Source organism: Meriones unguiculatus, chromosome 19 (assembly GCF_030254825.1).
Source record: "Meriones unguiculatus strain TT.TT164.6M chromosome 19, Bangor_MerUng_6.1, whole genome shotgun sequence".
Taxonomy (NCBI): domain Eukaryota; kingdom Metazoa; phylum Chordata; class Mammalia; order Rodentia; family Muridae; genus Meriones; species Meriones unguiculatus.
In genome coordinates, this window is record NC_083366.1 from 11,454,007 (window position 1) to 11,471,728 (window position 17,722).

The 17,722-nt window shown below is 40.0% G+C and overlaps 1 protein-coding gene across 6 annotated transcripts in view; it reads right to left on the minus strand.

Moving 5' to 3' along the window:
* Window positions 1-1,887: 1,887 nt before the first annotated feature.
* The window catches only part of Slc39a12 (solute carrier family 39 member 12), a 102,787-nt gene continuing 86,952 nt past the window's right edge, over window positions 1,888-17,722 (minus strand). For 2 of the 6 annotated variants that reach the window (XM_060372281.1, XM_060372279.1), the window contains one exon: window positions 1,890-2,488. In XM_060372281.1, coding sequence (XP_060228264.1) covers window positions 2,466-2,488 — 23 coding nt within the window. In that variant the 3' untranslated portion in view covers window positions 1,890-2,465. Of the gene's footprint in view, window positions 2,489-13,182; window positions 13,360-13,396; window positions 13,960-17,722 lie in introns of those variants that run through there. The other 4 variants (XM_060372280.1, XM_060372278.1, XM_060372277.1 and 1 more) reach the window with 3 other exon arrangements.

The following is a 17,722-nucleotide window of genomic DNA, read 5'->3' on the forward strand; positions in this document are numbered from 1 at the left end:
CACCACACAGTCTCCAAACTTCTCCATGCCCCATGCCAACACTGAACGCCATACCAAATGCCTCTTGCTCAGTCCATATTTATACTCTCAGAGTCCTAGACCACACCCCTCTCCAATGGCCACACATGGAAGGCCATTACCAGCTGGCAAAGATCACAACCTGCACATGACAATAAACAAGTGTGGACGAACTATAGCCCAACTAAAATCTCACATTGGGAATTAAAACAAAAGCATATTTATATAATGTACAATGAAACCAAAACTTTCATTACAAATCCCTTTAACCATGAAGCTTCTTTACAAGTCTTTGTTTGAGGAAAGGCCACTGTATCCAGGAAATACACTAACCCTCTCTTTGGAATCCTAAGTGTCCCCTTTAACAAAGAGTCATTTTTCCTTCATCCAATAAAATTTCTACATTCACTTTTTTATAACAAAAGACGAAGGATAGGGAGACAGGTCAGTTGGTAAAAGCCTTGCTATGCAAGCATGAAGGCCTCAGTTTCAATCCTCACCACCCACATAAAAGAAAAAGTCAGATATAATGGCGTGTGCCTGCAACTCCAGGGTGACGAGACATAGACAAGCATAACCCCAAGGTTCACTGAGTAGCCAGTCTAGCCAAATTGATCAGCTCCAGGTTCATCTTGAGAGCATGGTTCAAAAACTAACGCAGTGAAGAGATTGAGGTAGAAGCCTGAGAGCAACACCTGGCATGCACGCATGTGCACTCGGGTACGTGAGAACCCTTTATACAAATGTGAGCTTGTACACATGAACACACACACACACACACACACACACGAAAAGAAAGAAAGAATATGAAGGGCTCCAGAGGTGGCTCAGTTAGTATGGTACAAAGACAAGTTTGATTCCCAGCATCCACAAAAGTAGAACCAGAGAAAGGAAAACTGCACAGGCATCTGTACTGTAACTACAGTGCCTGCAACACAGAGACAGGTGTCTGGGGATTCCTGGCCAGCCAGCCTCATCTACTTGGTAAGCTTCAGGCCAGTGAGAAACCATCTCTCCAACAAGGTAGACAGCACCTGACAATGACACCTGAGGAGATTCTCTGCTCTTCACACTTTTGGGCAAACACTTATGTCCATGTATACACATGAGCATGTACACACACACACACACACACACGCTCCAGTTTGAGAGGAAAGGACATTTGAAAAACTTCATCCTCTCCGTTCAGAAGCACCCACTGTCTAATGCCTCACCCACAGAACAAATGAGTGCCAAGGCCCTGACCCTCTGAGTTCTCATGTCTTTTGACCTATATAATAAGACACAAAAAAGGGACTGCTGAAAGCCGAAACACGTGGACCAAGAACAGCATCCCAGTTTTGCTAGCAGTTGAACAGTGAATCTTTGTGCAGGAGGAAGATGCTTTTTGCTACTTCTTTAGAGCCTCTTGAACACCCAGCGTGTGTGAAGAAGGAGTAGGGAGGGGTGTTGAGTCAGCCTAACAAGGTTCTTGTACCATAATGCCCAGGTCCTGCCGGAGAGAGGAGACACATGGGGCCCCTGCTTAGTTGATTTTCTGTGAGTTCTCCCCGTACAGTCCAGGCAACTTGGAGCCAGCATATCTTTCACCATAAAGCACTAACACGAGGCCAGGCCTGCTTCAGTGCTGACCTTATGGAAAGGTCTTCTGTGATCAGAGGAGACTTGGCAACCTATGCAGACTCTGCCGGGAGGAAAGGACTGTGGTGTTGACGGCTGTGTGCTGATATCCGCTGCCCCAGCTCATTTCAGCCCAGCTAAATGAAGGCATAGCAAACACAGTGTCAATGCAGCGACTGAAAGAACACAAACCAGAGACAGCCTCGCCAAGTTAAGTACATTCAAAGGAGAAATATTTATATTTTACATTTTAAATAGTCCCCGGGGGATGTGCAGTATGTTCCTCATCTCACTTGTGTTTAAGAATATACTGTACTTGAAAAGTGAAGCAGGGCCCCAAGCTGTGTGTTCAAGTGATAGCGAGCTTTTTATCAGATGGATCAAAATAACAGACTCTGAACACAAAAACACTTTCCACAAGTTACAGGTTATTCACATGGAAAGGGAAAGGACTGTCCTAATGACATGAGCACATTCCATCACAGGACCGGGACCTCTGGACTCAGGCGACTGGAAGATAACACGTGCTTTATTCTGGGTAATTATGTAACAGAAATGCACACTCTACTCTTTGGAGTATGGTTCCTGGGACACTAGAAGAAGGTACAGCTCTTGCAAAATGAGAACCAGGAAGATTTGAGAAATACCCAGAAGAGGGACAAATCAAGGTGATGGAACACTCTCAGTGGGAGTAGAGATGGCATCATTCTAAACTGCAGTTAGGTTGACAGAGGACAGTAATTTTTCAAGGTCCCTAGATAATCAGAAAGAGATCCATGTAGTTGTGTTCATCTCAGTAGAGACCCAGGCAGACGAGCAGGCAGAACTCAATGTTGGAGGACTGGAAGTGCTGCATAAGGAAATGAGGAAAATGGTTAACAGGTCGGACGCTTCACCAGGTGAGTCCCAGTCCCCATTTCCATCAAGGGCTACAACTTCCAGAAAAAAAAATACCAAAACAGATTCTGTGGGATGTAAGAATCAGGCTACGATGTTCTGGTCCCATGACTTTTACCAACTTAACCAATGTGAACTTTCTCTTACTGAGGAATAGGGTAAAACAGATTAATCTCTGCCCATTTTAATAAATACACACAGCTTGTGCTATGTGGCAGAACCATTCTAGGTAATAACTATTCTCTTACAATGACAGTTCCAAGGGTTAGGACTTATCAAGTGCTCATGTGGCAAGAGCCATGTTAGGTTCTATTAAGTATGGACATGGCATGATTTCCAAAATGTCGTGGGTTGAAGACCTGTTTCCCAGTAGAGAGTTCAGAGACAGAGCACTGGGGACTGATGGGAAAATGAGGACTAATTCACGGATAGATCAAAAATTCAATGGCAATATTTGTTGGTGATGGAAATTAGGACGTGGAGCCTAGTTGGAGGAAATGGGTCACTGGGAACTAGGCTTTGAAGGTAATACCTATCTCCCAGCCCCTTTCTTTGTTCCTTCTCTTTTCTAGCTGCCTCCCAGCGAGCTGTTCTTTACTGACACACACTTGCACTATGCTCTACCTTGTCCCACCCATTAAATGGAGTCAGCCATGAACTGAAGCCTCTGAAACTGTGATTCAAGGTAAATCTTTCTTTCTTGAAGTTGTTCTTCAAAGTATTTTGTTACAGCAATGAAAAGGTGACTAACGTATGTTCCTTGCATATATAAATATTACAAATTAGAGAATTTTCTATCTAAGATGAGTAGGGAGGCTCTGAGAACTTAAAACATTTGCCCATACCAACACAGTCAATGTCAAAGGTATACTTCAAAACTCATATTCTCTCACTACATCCGTCTATGAAGGTGGGGATTGATGAAAGAAGTACAGCATTGGCTAATAGACGACAGATTCTTGTAGACCTAACAGGGTTATACGCTGATAAATTCACAAGCTGACAATAGTATGAGCTGGAAGCATATCTAACACATCTCACCTATCAAACATCATAAATCAACCAGCTCTCCCTTAAACAATTGGCAATCAGCCGGTAGAATGCTTACATCAGCCAATAGCTGGGCAAAACAACATGGCACAAATCCTATTTAATGATACAGTGCTGAGACACTTTATTGAATGCCCATATCAATAAAATTATGGCAACTAGAGGGTATCAGTTGTTCTGTGTATCTACTTCATACAGAGTGATATATGGTAGAGCAAGAGAGGCCTGATGCTAGATGAACCTACTGTATTTGGTGAGATCTACCAAGTTCAGAGAACTTCCAGAGGAGGGTGTGCCTAAAGCATGTCAGACAAGGAGACCCCCTCAGCAAATACACTGAGGTGAAAGCAACGGGTGTGCAAAGGAAACCCACAGAGATATGACTTTGTAGAAGCAAAACACGAGGAATATAATGATGCACACAGTGGGAGAATTTGGAAGGCTACTCTTGTGCAATCTTGATTGCATGTTCATCAACAAGGCAACAGGAAGAAACAAAATTAGAATTATGTGACCTGAATTGTTATCTGGGTAGTTCATCTTAAATTTGTACTCACTACCAAGACAGCAAAGTTGTATGGGAAGTGTCATATTTACTTAAAAATATTAAACCTAAGGGGAAAGGAAAGCAAGAGTTAACTGGAATCTCGGGTGAGTGCTAGGACAGCACTGTGAACATTTGAAAAGAGCACACTCACATGCAGTTGGCAAACCCCAAACAGCTCCAAAAATACGTGGGAAAATGCTTCCCTTTCCTGAACTGTATGTAGAACAAAGTTTGTGTCTTTGTAGGGCAAATACGTTTTCATTCTCCAGTTTGCTTTGCAGGAGAATCTGTTCCCAGACTTTTGTTGTCATATAAGAGTCCCTGTGCTCTCTCTCTCTCTCTCTAATAGACCCCCATCTTGGGGACCGTCCATGTTAAAGCAGCTGTACTCTTCTAGTAAACAGATACAAACTGTCATCTTCCAGGTGTGCCTTCTTTGTCCCCTTCACTTTTACCTAGTGTTGGATGAAAAACAGTTGGTTCAACAGAAACCCAGTAGCACTGCCATATCTTTACTGTACAGTCCTTGGAAAGTTTCTGAAGTGTTCTGACTCCCGCTGTTCATTTTGAAAGTATTTTGTGTGGAGCTTAAGAAATCAACAAGATAACAAAGATAGAGCACTTAGTGAGTGACTTATGAATATTCAGTCTTTACTAGCATTTATTATTTAAACCCAACTTCTACATATGCCTTTACACACCCTTTGCTAAAACACTGGAAAGAATATTTCATGTGTTTTCTTCAAATAATCTTATCAATATTAAGATGCACCTTATTTACTGAGAAAGAGTTTCTCACTTGAACTCAGAGCTCACTGGTACGGCTATTGGGGGTCGGGGGCAGCTTATCCCAGGTATCACTTGTCTATCTCCTGACTAGTGGGGTGACCAGTGCACCTCCTCATGCACCTGCCATTTACATAGGTGCTGGAGATCTGAACTAACCCCTGTCTCCAGCCCTGATAATGCATTCATTCGTTCATATTGCTAAACAATACTCAGTTAAATGACTACCTCGTGTCTACTCACTCATTCATTTGCCTACTGAAAACATCTCACAATTCAGGTTTTGGCAAAACCTAGTAACACTAATATAAACTTTTGTATATGCACTTTTAATTAGGTATAAGAGTGTCAAACCATTTGAGTAGATATCAATGGTCAGTTAGAAATTAAAAAATATAAGAAAGATTTCACTGCACTTTCATTCATTTCATCTTGACATTTTTTTGTTTATGGAGATTTCAAGCTTCTAGTCTACAGTGGTTTCTGAAAATCTCTATTTTTAAAATTAATTAGTTAATTTATTTATACAGTTTATATTGTAGGCCCTCCCTCCCACTTCCCCTTACTCCCCCCTTCCCTGCTCCTCAGATAATGGGAACCTTCCCCTACCAACATCAAGTTGCATCAGGACTGAGCTCATCCAGTTCTCCTGTGGCCTGGTGAGGCAGCCTCACTAGGGGAAAGTGATTAAAAAGCAGGCAACTGAGTCCATGTCAGAGGCAGCCCTCTCTCCCCTTTCTAGGGAATCTGCATTTTGGCAAAGCTACCCTTCGTCTACATATGTGTAAGGGGCTTAGGTCGAGTCCATGCATGGTTTCTGGTTGGTGCTCTGTAAACCCACCTGCACCCAGATTAGTTAGCTCTGTTGGTCTTCTTGTGGAATTCCTGTCACTTCTGGGTCCTTCTTCCCCCATCCTTCCACAAAACTCCCTGTGCTCTGCCCAGTGGTTGGATGTGAGTCTTGGCCCAGCGTTTGGGTGTCAGTCTTAGCATCTGTTTCGGTCCACTGTTGGGTGGAGCCTCTCAGAATACAGCTATGCTAGTCTCCTGTCTGCAGACATAGCAGAGTTGTTAAGTGTCAGGGGTTCGCTCTCTCCCATGGGGTGGATCTCAGGTTTGACCAGGCATTGGTTAGACATTCCTTCAATCTTCTGTTCTGTTTTTATCCTTGTACATCGTGCAAGCAGGGTAAATTTTGGGTCAAAGTTTTTGTGGGTGGGTCACTGTTCCCCTCCCTCCACTAGGAGTCCAGTATAGTTAGAGTCCACTATGACCCCTGCTACTAATAGTCTCAGCTAGAGTCACTCCCATATCCTCCCGAACCGGTTGTAGGTCTCCAGCTTGTCTCAGAGATGCCCCCACCCACAGTTGCCCTTCTCCTTGCAAATCCTCTCTCCTCCTGACAGCTCTCCCCAGTTTGAGCCACTCTCTAATTTCTTTCCATGCACACTCAACCCTATTCCCTCTCTTCAACCACTTTTGCTATCTATTCCATTTCTACTTCTATGTTATATTTAAGTATCCTCCTTTGGGTCCTCCTTGTTACTTATCTTCTTTGGGTCTATGAATTGTAGTATGGTCATCCTGTATTATATGGCTTATATCTGCTTATACGTGAGTACATGCCATGCATGTCTTTTGGGTGTGGGTTCCCTCACTCAGGATGGTCTTTTTTAGTTCCATCCATTTGACTGAAATTTTCATGATTTCATTGTTTTTAACAGCCAAGTAGTATTTTATTGTGTAAATATACCACAATTTCTGTATCCATTCTTCAGCTGGTTGTTTCCAGTTTCTGGTTATTATGAATAAAGCTGCAATGAACATAGTTGAGGAAATGTCCTTGTTGTATGGTGGAGCATCTTTCAGGTATATGCCTAGGAGGGGATTTTGAGGTAGAGCTATTTCCACTTTTCTGAGAAAGCATCAGATTGATTTCCAAAGTGATTGTGCACTCCCACCAGCAATGGAGGAGGGTTCCCTTGCTCCACATGGTTGCCAGCATGAACTGTTACTTGAATTTTTGATACCAGCCATTCTGATGGGTGGAAGATGGAATCTTAGAATCATTTTAATTTGCATTTCCCTGATGACTAAGGACATTGATCATTTCTTTAAGTGCTTCTCAGCCATTCGAGATTACTCTATTGAGAATTCTCTGTTTAGCTCTGTACCCCATTTTTAAAGTGGATTATCTGGTTTGGTGGTCTTTAATTTCTTGAGTCTTTATATATTTTAATAGGGTTAGTAAAGATCAGATGTAGGGTTAATGAAGATCTTTTCCTAATCTGTAGGTTGTCGTTTTGTTCTATTGGCAGTTTCCTTTGCCTTGCAAAAGCTTTTCAGTTTCATGAAGTCCCATTTACTAATCACTGATCTTAGTGCCTGAGCTGTTGGTGTTCTGTTCAGGAAGTTGTCTACTGTGCCAGTAAGTTCAAGACTCTTTTGCACTTTCTCTTCTAGCAGATTTAGTGTGTCTGGTTTTAAGGAATTGAGTTTTGTGCAGGATAATAAATATGGATCTATTTGCATTCTTCTACATGTAGACATATAGTTAGTCCAGCATCATTAGTTTGGAAGATTTCTTACAAGAGTCATCTATGAATCCTCTTAATGCCTATTTTGGAGGTTATTATTTCTCCCTTACTTCTGAGGATAGTTTCATTGGATGAAGTAGTATATGTTGAGGGTTTTTAATTCTTTAAAATCTAATATACAACATGGCACATGGTGATGCCTGCATTTGCAGGCAGATATCTGTAAGTTCAAAACCAGCTCATCTACATAGTGATTCTAGCCCAACTAGGACTGTAAAGTTAACCTGACTCAATAAAATAAAATAAAACAATAAAATATTTTGCTTCATTCTTTCTCTCTCTTTTGTCAGCACTGGAGATTGAACCTAGGACCTCATGAATTCTAAGTTCTCTACCTCTGTGCAAAGGCCTGACCCACCCACTCTCTCATATGGATTCTGAAGGGACCCTGATAAAAATTCCTGTTCTATTGTCTTTGTTCCTATATAGATGTTTTTAGGTTTGCCTCTGGCTTTTTTCAAAGTATTTTCTGTCTCTGTTTCCTGCAGCTTAAAAATGGCATATCCAGATGAAGATTATTATATCATTGTCCATACCATTTGATGCTCTGTAAACCTTCTGAGTATCTGGCTTTGTGTGTTATCATTTCTAAATCATCATTTCAAACACCTCTATATTCCTTCTTCTCCCCTCCCATGCACCATCTGATTTTATATGTATGTTGCATCTTCTCTAATTGATCCACAGCTCTGGAACTATATTTTCTCTCCAGTATTTTTATTCTGTCCTGTATTTTCAAGTTTTCTCTGTATTCAAGTCTTGATGTTTTCTGGGACACTCTGCCAAGCTGATTGGTTCTTTAATTGTTGGGCATGTTTATTGAATTTAAAAAACCACCCATGTTATTCTTCATATTTATGATTTTTCCCTTAGGAATGCATTATCTACCCCCTCTCATTTTTTAAATAAAGTTACACACTGAACTCTTACTCTTCTATTACTATGTAAACTGGGCTGGACTTGAAGTAGTCATGATCTTCCAATCTCTCCTTTCTCAGTGCTAGTAATATTCCACAAATATGTTCTATGTCTAGCCAGTTATTTAGTCTTCAATGTCCTTTATGATTATATTACTCTTCTCTGCTTGAAAGATACATTTTCCCATCATGATCTTTATCATATTAATTATACCTATTTACATCCCTAGTCTTATAATTCCAACATCTTTCTTCATCCTGAGTCTGGGTTTGATGCTTGCACTTTCTTTTTACCTATGTTCTCTTGTCTTTTTGAGGCCTGGTAATTTTGTGATGAAAGCCAATATGACATGCTGGATAAGAGGAACTGACATGAACAGGCCTTTAAGAGAGTTTTATGATTATCTGGTCAGGGGGTTAGGCTTTATGTACTGTCTGCCATTTCTGTAGTGGGAGCATTTTTTCTGTTGTTCCTGCCTCCCATTTTCTGACTTTCTCTAGAGATTCTTCTGAACTGTGAGATTTTCAGTTCTGATTCTTCAGGGACTGCACTCTACTGTACTGTACAAGGGAGAAGGTTTAATCCCATGTTTAAATGTCAATCTTTAGCCTGGCATTCTGGACCTTGACCTTTATACCTACGTCTCTGTTTTGTTTTCATTTACTTTCTTGTATCTCTCTCTCTCTCTCTCTCTCTCTCTCTCTCTCTCTCTCTCTCAGTCTTCAGCATGATTAAGAAGATGGAAAGGTTTAATATGTCAAACAGAAAAAAGAAACAGAAATTTATAAATTTTCAGTGTGGCTGAGCAGCAAGTGGGAAGGCTTTCGTGGGGCTTATAATCCATCTTGGGAACATGAACATTGGGATGAATGTATTGAGTAGATCATTTAAAGATGCGTGTGTGTGTGTGTGTGTGTGTGTGTGTGTGTGTGTGTAGAGGTAATACCCATGCTGGCTTACTGGCTTAGAGTCATCTCTTAGCCTCTCAAAACTCCTGCTAAATTTCATTTGTATTTTAAAAGGTGCATGACAACCTAAAGCTCAACCCCACTGCAGTCCAGGGCACTTTTCCTAGGAGTTTAGGCTGTTTGTATGGTCAGCTTGAGGACACTGCTCTGTTTAAACAGACCATGGCTCCATCAAGCCAATGCCCTTCTTCCCTGTTTCTTTTGGGGAGGAGGTTGTTTAATTCCCTCAGCAGGTATGTTGGGAACAGAGAGGTCCTGTTGAACTCCTTTTTTTTTATTTTTTGAGTCAAAATCAAGTCGTGACAACAACCGTGACCTCAGACAGGTCCTTCTCAGCTAGGTTCCATTATTCATCCTCAGAAGCATAACTGCAGTGAAGCAAAATACATTTTCACTTATTGTGAGACAGAAAGAATGAGTGAGGAGAAATCATGCTGAGTGTAAGTATTAGGACACAGGGATGGAGCTACCTGGGAGGATGTGGAGAGTAGGGAAAGCCAAAGGCAAGCCCCACTTCTCATTCTCTAGGAGCGAGTCAGGTGAAACACTCACACACACACACACACACACACACACACACACACATTCAAGATGGTATTGACTCTCTAGGGGCTTGGATTGGAGGCTTTAAATAGAATTATAGATGAACACAGATTTTAATATTTTTTCCTTGGCCCTAAGGATTGAATTTACAGCTTTCTACATGCTAAGCAAACACGCTCTCTTACTGTGGAGCCTCAAGCCCAGGTTCACAAATATACAAAAGTTTCAATCTCCATTCTATGTCAAGAAAAATATTTTTTTATGAAGGGCACAGAACATAGAAAGAGTTGAAGCTATAAACATTATTAATATTTTGAAGGCTCTGTGCTAAGTACTTCACAAGTAGTATTCTATACAGACATCACCACAACCTTATTTTAATGAAAAAAATAAAGAAATTGTCATTCCCAGAAATATGGCTGGGATTTGAACCTAGATCTCACTTTGGCAGCTGAATTCTTAATGACTCAGCTGATGAGCCCAGAATAACCTTAGTGATTTTCATCCTGTGACCATGACCTTAATCTCCAGTCCAAAGAGTAAAGAGCAGTGTCAACGTGCTATATCTTGAAAAATAAGTCTCAAAAAGAGATATAAAGTCTTGCCTGCAGCACCAGGTTTTGGGAAGGGGCAGAGAAAGCGGGCGTGCCCCCAGTTAATAAACATTTACCTAAGAGTCTGGATGTGTTCTGCTTTCAGCAGTGAAGCCATTTTTCCAGACTTTGCAAAGCATCACAGCACCATGGGCCAGTGACCCTGTCTCTAAAAACAGACCTGTCAGTACATGATAGATGCTTAAATAAGATAGTTACGTGGTCTACTCTTTGGTTTTTCCCCAACAACATTTCCAGTTCAGTGATAGAAGGAAGAGGAGGAGAAGGAGGAAAAGAAGAGGAGGGGAGAAGCAGAGGAAGAGTAGGAGGAGGAAGAAGAAAAAGAAGTAGAGGAGGAAGAAGAAGAGGAAGAAGGAAAAGAAAAGGAGGAGGAAGAGGAAAAAGAAGAGGAGGAGGAAGATGAAAAAAGAAAAGGAGCAGGTGGAGGAAGAGAAGGAAGAAAAAGAAGAAACAAATAAATCTCCAAGCAGAAATACAGTAGACCTACATTGAGTCTTAGAAAACAGACACATTCCAATATTATTGAAAAATATAATATTTAGGAAAAATACAATTTAGCTTAAAAGAAAAGAACTGTCATCCCACCCCAAATTTAGACTTAGTTTATTTTTAGAGGGCACAGAATTGTCATGATTTTTTTTATTATCACTCAGTCTTGAGGGGAAAAGAAGTTGTGTGTGTTCATTTGTAAGTATCTGTATAGATACTGGTACAGACTTGCCACAGCATAAGTATGGAGATCAGAGATCAAAGCTTGGAGATTGGCTCTCCCCTTCCACTTTGCTTTGAGGTCAATATCAGTTGTCTGTCATTGTAGGCTAGTTGGCCCATGAAAGCAAAGTCAGTTCTCCTGTCTCTGTCTCCCATCTTGCTGTATGGGGGATGTGATTACAGAAACATGCCAACATATCTTGCATTTTACATGTGATTTGAGATCCAACTCATGTTATCAGGCTTATGTGGCAAGTGCTTTTACATGGAGTCATCTCCCTGGCCCCCCTTAACAATTCTATGATTATTTATAGCATTCTGTCTGAAACACAATTTTGACTATCAACAAATCAATGATAAGGTGAAAGGAAGAAAGAAAGAAAGAAAGAAAGAAAGAAAGAAAGAAAGAAAGAAAGGAAGGAAGGAAGGAAGGAAGGAAGGAAGGAAGGAGAAAGAAGGAAAGAAAGAAAGGAAGGAAGAAAGGAAGGAAGGAAGGAAAGAAAGAAAGAAAGAAAGAAAGAAAGAAAGAAAGAAAGAAAGAAAGAAAGAAAGAAGGAAGGAAGGAAGGAAAGAAAGAAAGAAAGGAGGCAGCCAAAAAGTTTCCCTCAGAAGCTACTATGTCCTACTATCCTTAGGATGATCTCTGAGTGGCAAAGTCTCTGCTTTCAATCATTGAACACCAGTGATAAGCTTGCAAAGCACTCAGAATGTGTCCTGAGAACTGGCTCCGTTCAAGCCCCTCTGCACACCGTTCACAACTCCTCCTGTATCACTCTAAGCTGAAGGTTATAGAGTCAGCAGCTCACATCTCCAATTTTCGTTTAGCCAAGGCTCATGTAACCTTGAACCAAAAACATAATCATCCATCAGAACTGTTCCAATTAAGTTAGCATGAACAAAAGCTTAATGACAAAATCAGAAGCTGGGCATTGAAACAGGAACACAGAGTGTCTGGAACTTTGTTTTTGCAACCTCAACCCCAGGATGGCCTGTTCAATCCGGGTCACTCTTCCCAAACAGAAAGCTGAAAGCTCACTTTGTGTCCACTCTACCTCCCTCTTTGAAAAATATCAAGGCACAGAAGTGTTAAAAGCAACTTAGTCAAAAACACACGAGTCTTGAGTAAAAGACTTGTGCTCCTGTTTTTTCTCAGAGCTCAGTCTGTCTGAGTTCTTTCGTCAATGGTGTTGAGTCTGTTCATAGCCAGCAGCTTTAGCAATGCCTGAAATACTTGAAAGCTCAAAGCCTCGGGTTCTCTCAGACCCACAGAGTCAGAAGTTCTGAGGATGAAGCCAACCCCCGTGTTCTCTACGGTTAAGTCTCCTAGTTGTTCTGGGCACACACTGAGTCCTCATACACAAAAGCCCAAAGCATCTAAACAAGCATAAAAGACAGCTGGAGAAACCCACTTCATTCTGAAATCAAAGCAAAGTGGTTTGAAAAGGTTCTGTTTGGATTGGGGCATGACAAAGAACTTCTACCAACTGGTGAATAAGAGGGGGACATATAAACTGAGTGTCATGTGTCACAGCTAAACAGTGACTATTTCCCTTATCAAGCTCCATTATTAGAAACTAAGAAAAAAAAGTATGCACCTATGTTTCATGGGACAAAATGATTAAAGGTTGGATTGTTTTCTATCTTAATAATTTTCTGTGCTATTAGTAATGCTCCTTGTTCATGAATTCACCTTCTGCTATCCCACTGAAAGTGACCTCAGAAGTAGTGCAAACAGATAATTCACTAGTAAGATTTTACACTTAGGAGCTTACATTTGGTGGTATCCTTAAAGAATTCACACACGCACGCGCGCGCACGCGCGCACACACACACACACACACACACACACACACACACACACAGTGTTATATAATCTGTAAAAGCTGAGTCAGTTTCCTGCCTGACTCTGTTACCTTATTGATTTGGGAACTTTGCCTTTTGTTTCCAGTTCTTCTTGACTAGAACAGATGTGTGCTGATTTTTACTGGAAGACATAGATATTCTGCAGTATCTTTTAGGGTTCCCAAGATGTTTATTCGTCTCACTGCTGAAGAGGAGCTTGATTCTCCTGGGTCAGCATGTTGTACTAGCTTGTGAGAGAGGATTTTTACAGAGGTAACTGAAGGTAACTGAAACCGCCACATTAAAAGTAGCCTTTATTACATCTCTATTGTTATATTTGCTTATGGTTTATAAATCACATAGAAAACAAATGCATTATTAACATTAAAAAACACAAAAATGTCTGCTTCAAACAAAAACAAATAAATATTTTTGAAGGGAAATAATATTTTTGTAGATGACTAGAATTCAGAATTTTCTAATACTAAACACTATTGTGAGCCACCACAGTGTCTAAAACAAAAATAAACATTTCAGTGCAAGATAGACTCTCTTTTAAATATTTCTAAAAAAAAATTACAATACAGAGTAAGTTAAGATAAAAGACATGTTCTTTGCCTAAAATAAGAACACCAGATTTAGTGATCAGCATAGCGAACAGGGAAGAAATGAGATATGACCAGATAAATTCATTTTTGGAGGCATTAGAGATTCTTAACTTATATTTTAATATTCTGTTCATATACAGCTAAGAGTAACAGAGAAAACCAGCCTAGGACCAATCCAACGTTCTGCAGGAGAAACGTCATCCAGGGTCGCTGTGTTTGAACATGAGTCATTTCAGGAAGCTAAAAAAAGAACAACAACAACAAAAAAAAAAAAAAACAGAATAAGATCCAGATATATTCAGCTGCTGAGAAAAGCTTGGTGGGAAAGCATAAGTGACTCTGTTATTCAGAACTTAATAACCTTCAAAATTCCCCAAATAGCCACCCAATGTTCAGTACCTATTCTTGCCAGGAGTCTGAAATGTAAGCTAAATGGAGCCACTTGCTGGTGGTTGGGAGAAGTTTTAAAATGACAGAGCTGTCAACAGAAGCCAACTTTTTCTTTGTTTTCTGAATATGTGCAAATGTGAAATAGATAAGACATGAAAGAAACAATTTCCAATTGTTCCATTAGGCTTATGAAGTGGCTAAATGCACTCGCCTTTGCAAAGTACTCCTGTTTATTTCCTGTCAAAGAGAAGACCAATGTCCCCATGACCTTTAGAACAACAAAGAAATAATTTCCTAGGGTTGTATTTTATTCTCAAAGAGACAAGTGGAAATAGCATCATGTCTATCAAATGTCATAGCACCATTTGGAAAGAAAGGTGCATCAGGGCTTCTGTGAGAAGAGCCCAGTGCTGGGGCACAGATTAGTTTAAATTCCTCACTCTATCGGAGTGAGCGGGAATAGCACAGCAGGATTGTTTCCTTTGGAACATGTAGACTCAGGTTAGTGCAGTCTGGAGATCTAACCTAATGGTGTCTTTGAGAGCCACTGCTGGATGCTCAGCTGTGTCCTTGGTTTCCACTAGATGGCAGGTACACTAGGGTCATGGACACCTCAGCTCCTCGTGACAACAATCAGAAATAGATAATTATTTTTCTAGTATCTTTGTAATTAGTCTATATGCAGATTATAGTAAAGTTTGTGTGTGTGGTAGACAGTATTTATTCTTAGGAGCTTACATCTGGTGGTATTCTTAAAGAATTAACAATATGAACTAAATTTACCCAATATCTTCGAATGTCAATAATTTTAAGTAATACGTGATAGTTAACTCTAAGAATAGGAACATAATTATATCACCTGTGGTCACTTAATGGCTCATATTTTGAATAAACTTATTTACAAATACTGAGCTAAGAATCCTTCTCTTCCTTAGTTTGCAACTAAGATAATTATCATTTACTGGATGTGGCTGAATTAACAGCATGCTCCAGGCATAGTGGCATGTGCCTACAGTTCCAGCACTTGGGAGGTGGAAGAAGTAGAATCAGAAGCTGTCTTTAACTATATAAAAAATTTGAGGCCAGAATGGGATATGTGATACTCTGTCTCAAAAGCTAAAAGTCACAAAAATTTAAACAATTGTTTAATTTCTTACTGTTCTTATTAACCTAAATCTATAATCTGCTGCTTACTTACAGTGCCTTAAAAAATTGCAGAGAAGCACACACCTGTTTGTAAGAACCACAGAATTCCACCAGTGAGAAAATCATTAATCTATTCTCTGTCTATGACATCATGCTCAAGAAAACAGCACAAATACTTGATGCTCCAAGAACAATAAACTTAAGTGTTCTAACATACTTTTAGAACACTTAACTACAAAATCTGGTGCGAATTCTATTTGCTTTTCGTATGATCCCATCCACACGCCCTTCCTCATGTTTCCACTGTGTCCCTGCTCCTCACAATCCTGTAAGAGATAAAACACTCAGTTCCTATCAGGTATGCGGAAACAATGTGTCTAGGAAGACAATAGCCCATCCACAGCTATACAGATGTGGTACCAGATCCAGGGCTAGAGCCAAACCAGCTTACTCCAGAGCCCAAAGGCCAAGTCTGTCTGAAATTCATTCTTGCTTGTTATGCAAATACCTTCCTGATCATTAGGAAAAAAATGGAAAATAACAATGTTAAAAAGTGTTCACTAGATAGAAAACTGTCACTCCATATCAAGAAAATTATGAAAATACAGGACAGAACATAAATATGGAGGCATCTCTGCTGCAAAGAAACCACAGCACTCATTCCATGTTTCCAAGACATGGAGTGTGAATTAAAACCTACAAAGACAGAGTGCCTTGTCCTGCCGGTGTGAGCAAACAACCAAAATCACATTTTAAAAAGTTTTATGAAGCTCTGGTTTCTCCTCAGATTGTATAAATCATTCTCCTTTTACCAAAATGTTTTGCGAGATTTGTAACCCCATATAGAAGACATCTGATTATTGCATCTCAACTTTCCGAATCCACTTATAATTTTTCCATTTCCGTCAGTAACTTTTCAAGGAAATAATGGGAATTAATTTTCAAGGGCATGTATTTCCTCTATTTTGAAAACTGTTAGCAAGAACTGAAGTGCACTCTTTCCACCCCTGGGCTTTCATTAAGAAGGCTCCTTGCAGTCCAGCATAGTAAAACTGTAATGTTGTACATTTTAAATCATGCTTTGGTACATATCAGGAAATAAGAGGAGATGAAACTACAGATAGGGTTTATCATCACTGGGTTATAGTGAAAGGAAAATAAGTTTAGCAAAATTATCTTGCCCAGAGATGTGCTAAGAAAACGGTTCCTTTTAGTTCTACTAGAAACTTTGAAGCCTTGAAGTAGAAAAGCAACTTATCTTTTTAAATCATTTTACTAAGTGGCTTTACTCAAATCAACATTTTTCTTGAGGCAGGGTTTCTCTGTGTAGCCTTGGCTGTTCTGGACTCACTTTGCAGCCTCAAACTCAGAGATATCCACCTCCCTCTGTCTTCCAGAGTACTGGGATTATAGGTATGAGCCATTGTGTCTGGCTTCAAGTCAACATTTTGTTACTAAGAGACTTTAAATCTCTGAAGGAAAAATCAGTTTCACCTAAAGCAGTTCTTGTCTTTATTGTCCACTTGACTAGGTTTAGGATCATCACGAAGCATACTTCTTAATGTGAGTGTGGCAATGTCAGTAATGGGCTGGGATCAAGAACTGAACAAAATAAGAAAGTCAGCTGAGCCTTCTTTTTTGCTGCTTCCTGAACTCAGACACAATATGACCAGGTCCCTCATGTTTCTGTCACCATGCCTTTTCCATATTAACAAAATGCCTTGTATGGAATTTCATAAAGCTCAAAAATCTGTAATAAGTTGAAAAAGCTCTAACACCTCTAATATTAAATCAAGCAAGAAAAAACAACTTAACTGGATATTTAACAAGCATTAGTAGTGAAGAATAGTCAGCCTACTAACAAACACAATTCTAGAAATGCATATTACTGCCAATTCTGCCGCACTATGGTAGAAGACCTATTACCAGTACTCTTTAAAATAGTCCGTAACTAACCTAAAGCCTCCTGCCTGACAACTAACTTTCATAGTATCCAAAGATGTTATGCAAGCAACAGGGAGAACAGCAACCAACAGCCCTACACAGCTGTGAAACCCACCAACTACAACATCATGCCAAGACATCCCCAATGGGGCAATAGTGGTAGTTACATTTTGGGGTCAATCAATAGCTGTCTAATTGAATTTAAGTCTCTCTTAGCAGGAGGGAATTCATGACTGGTATAATAAACCTGACTGTCTACTATGTCTGGAGATCATAAACCTATTGCTGCCACTTTCCTAAACCATTACAATTTCTAACAGCATTCAAATACTTATTCTTACTCCTAAGGATAACAGTATCTCTCATTCCTCATCAAACAACTTGTTTTTGCAGCTGATGAAGCTATCACAGAAATCCACAACTGGCTAAGTGCAGAGAACAATAGACAATTGTAGATGTATCATCCCCAAATGTTCAATCCTGACAATTAAGGCTCAGGGAACTCATAGACCGGCCAGGCACC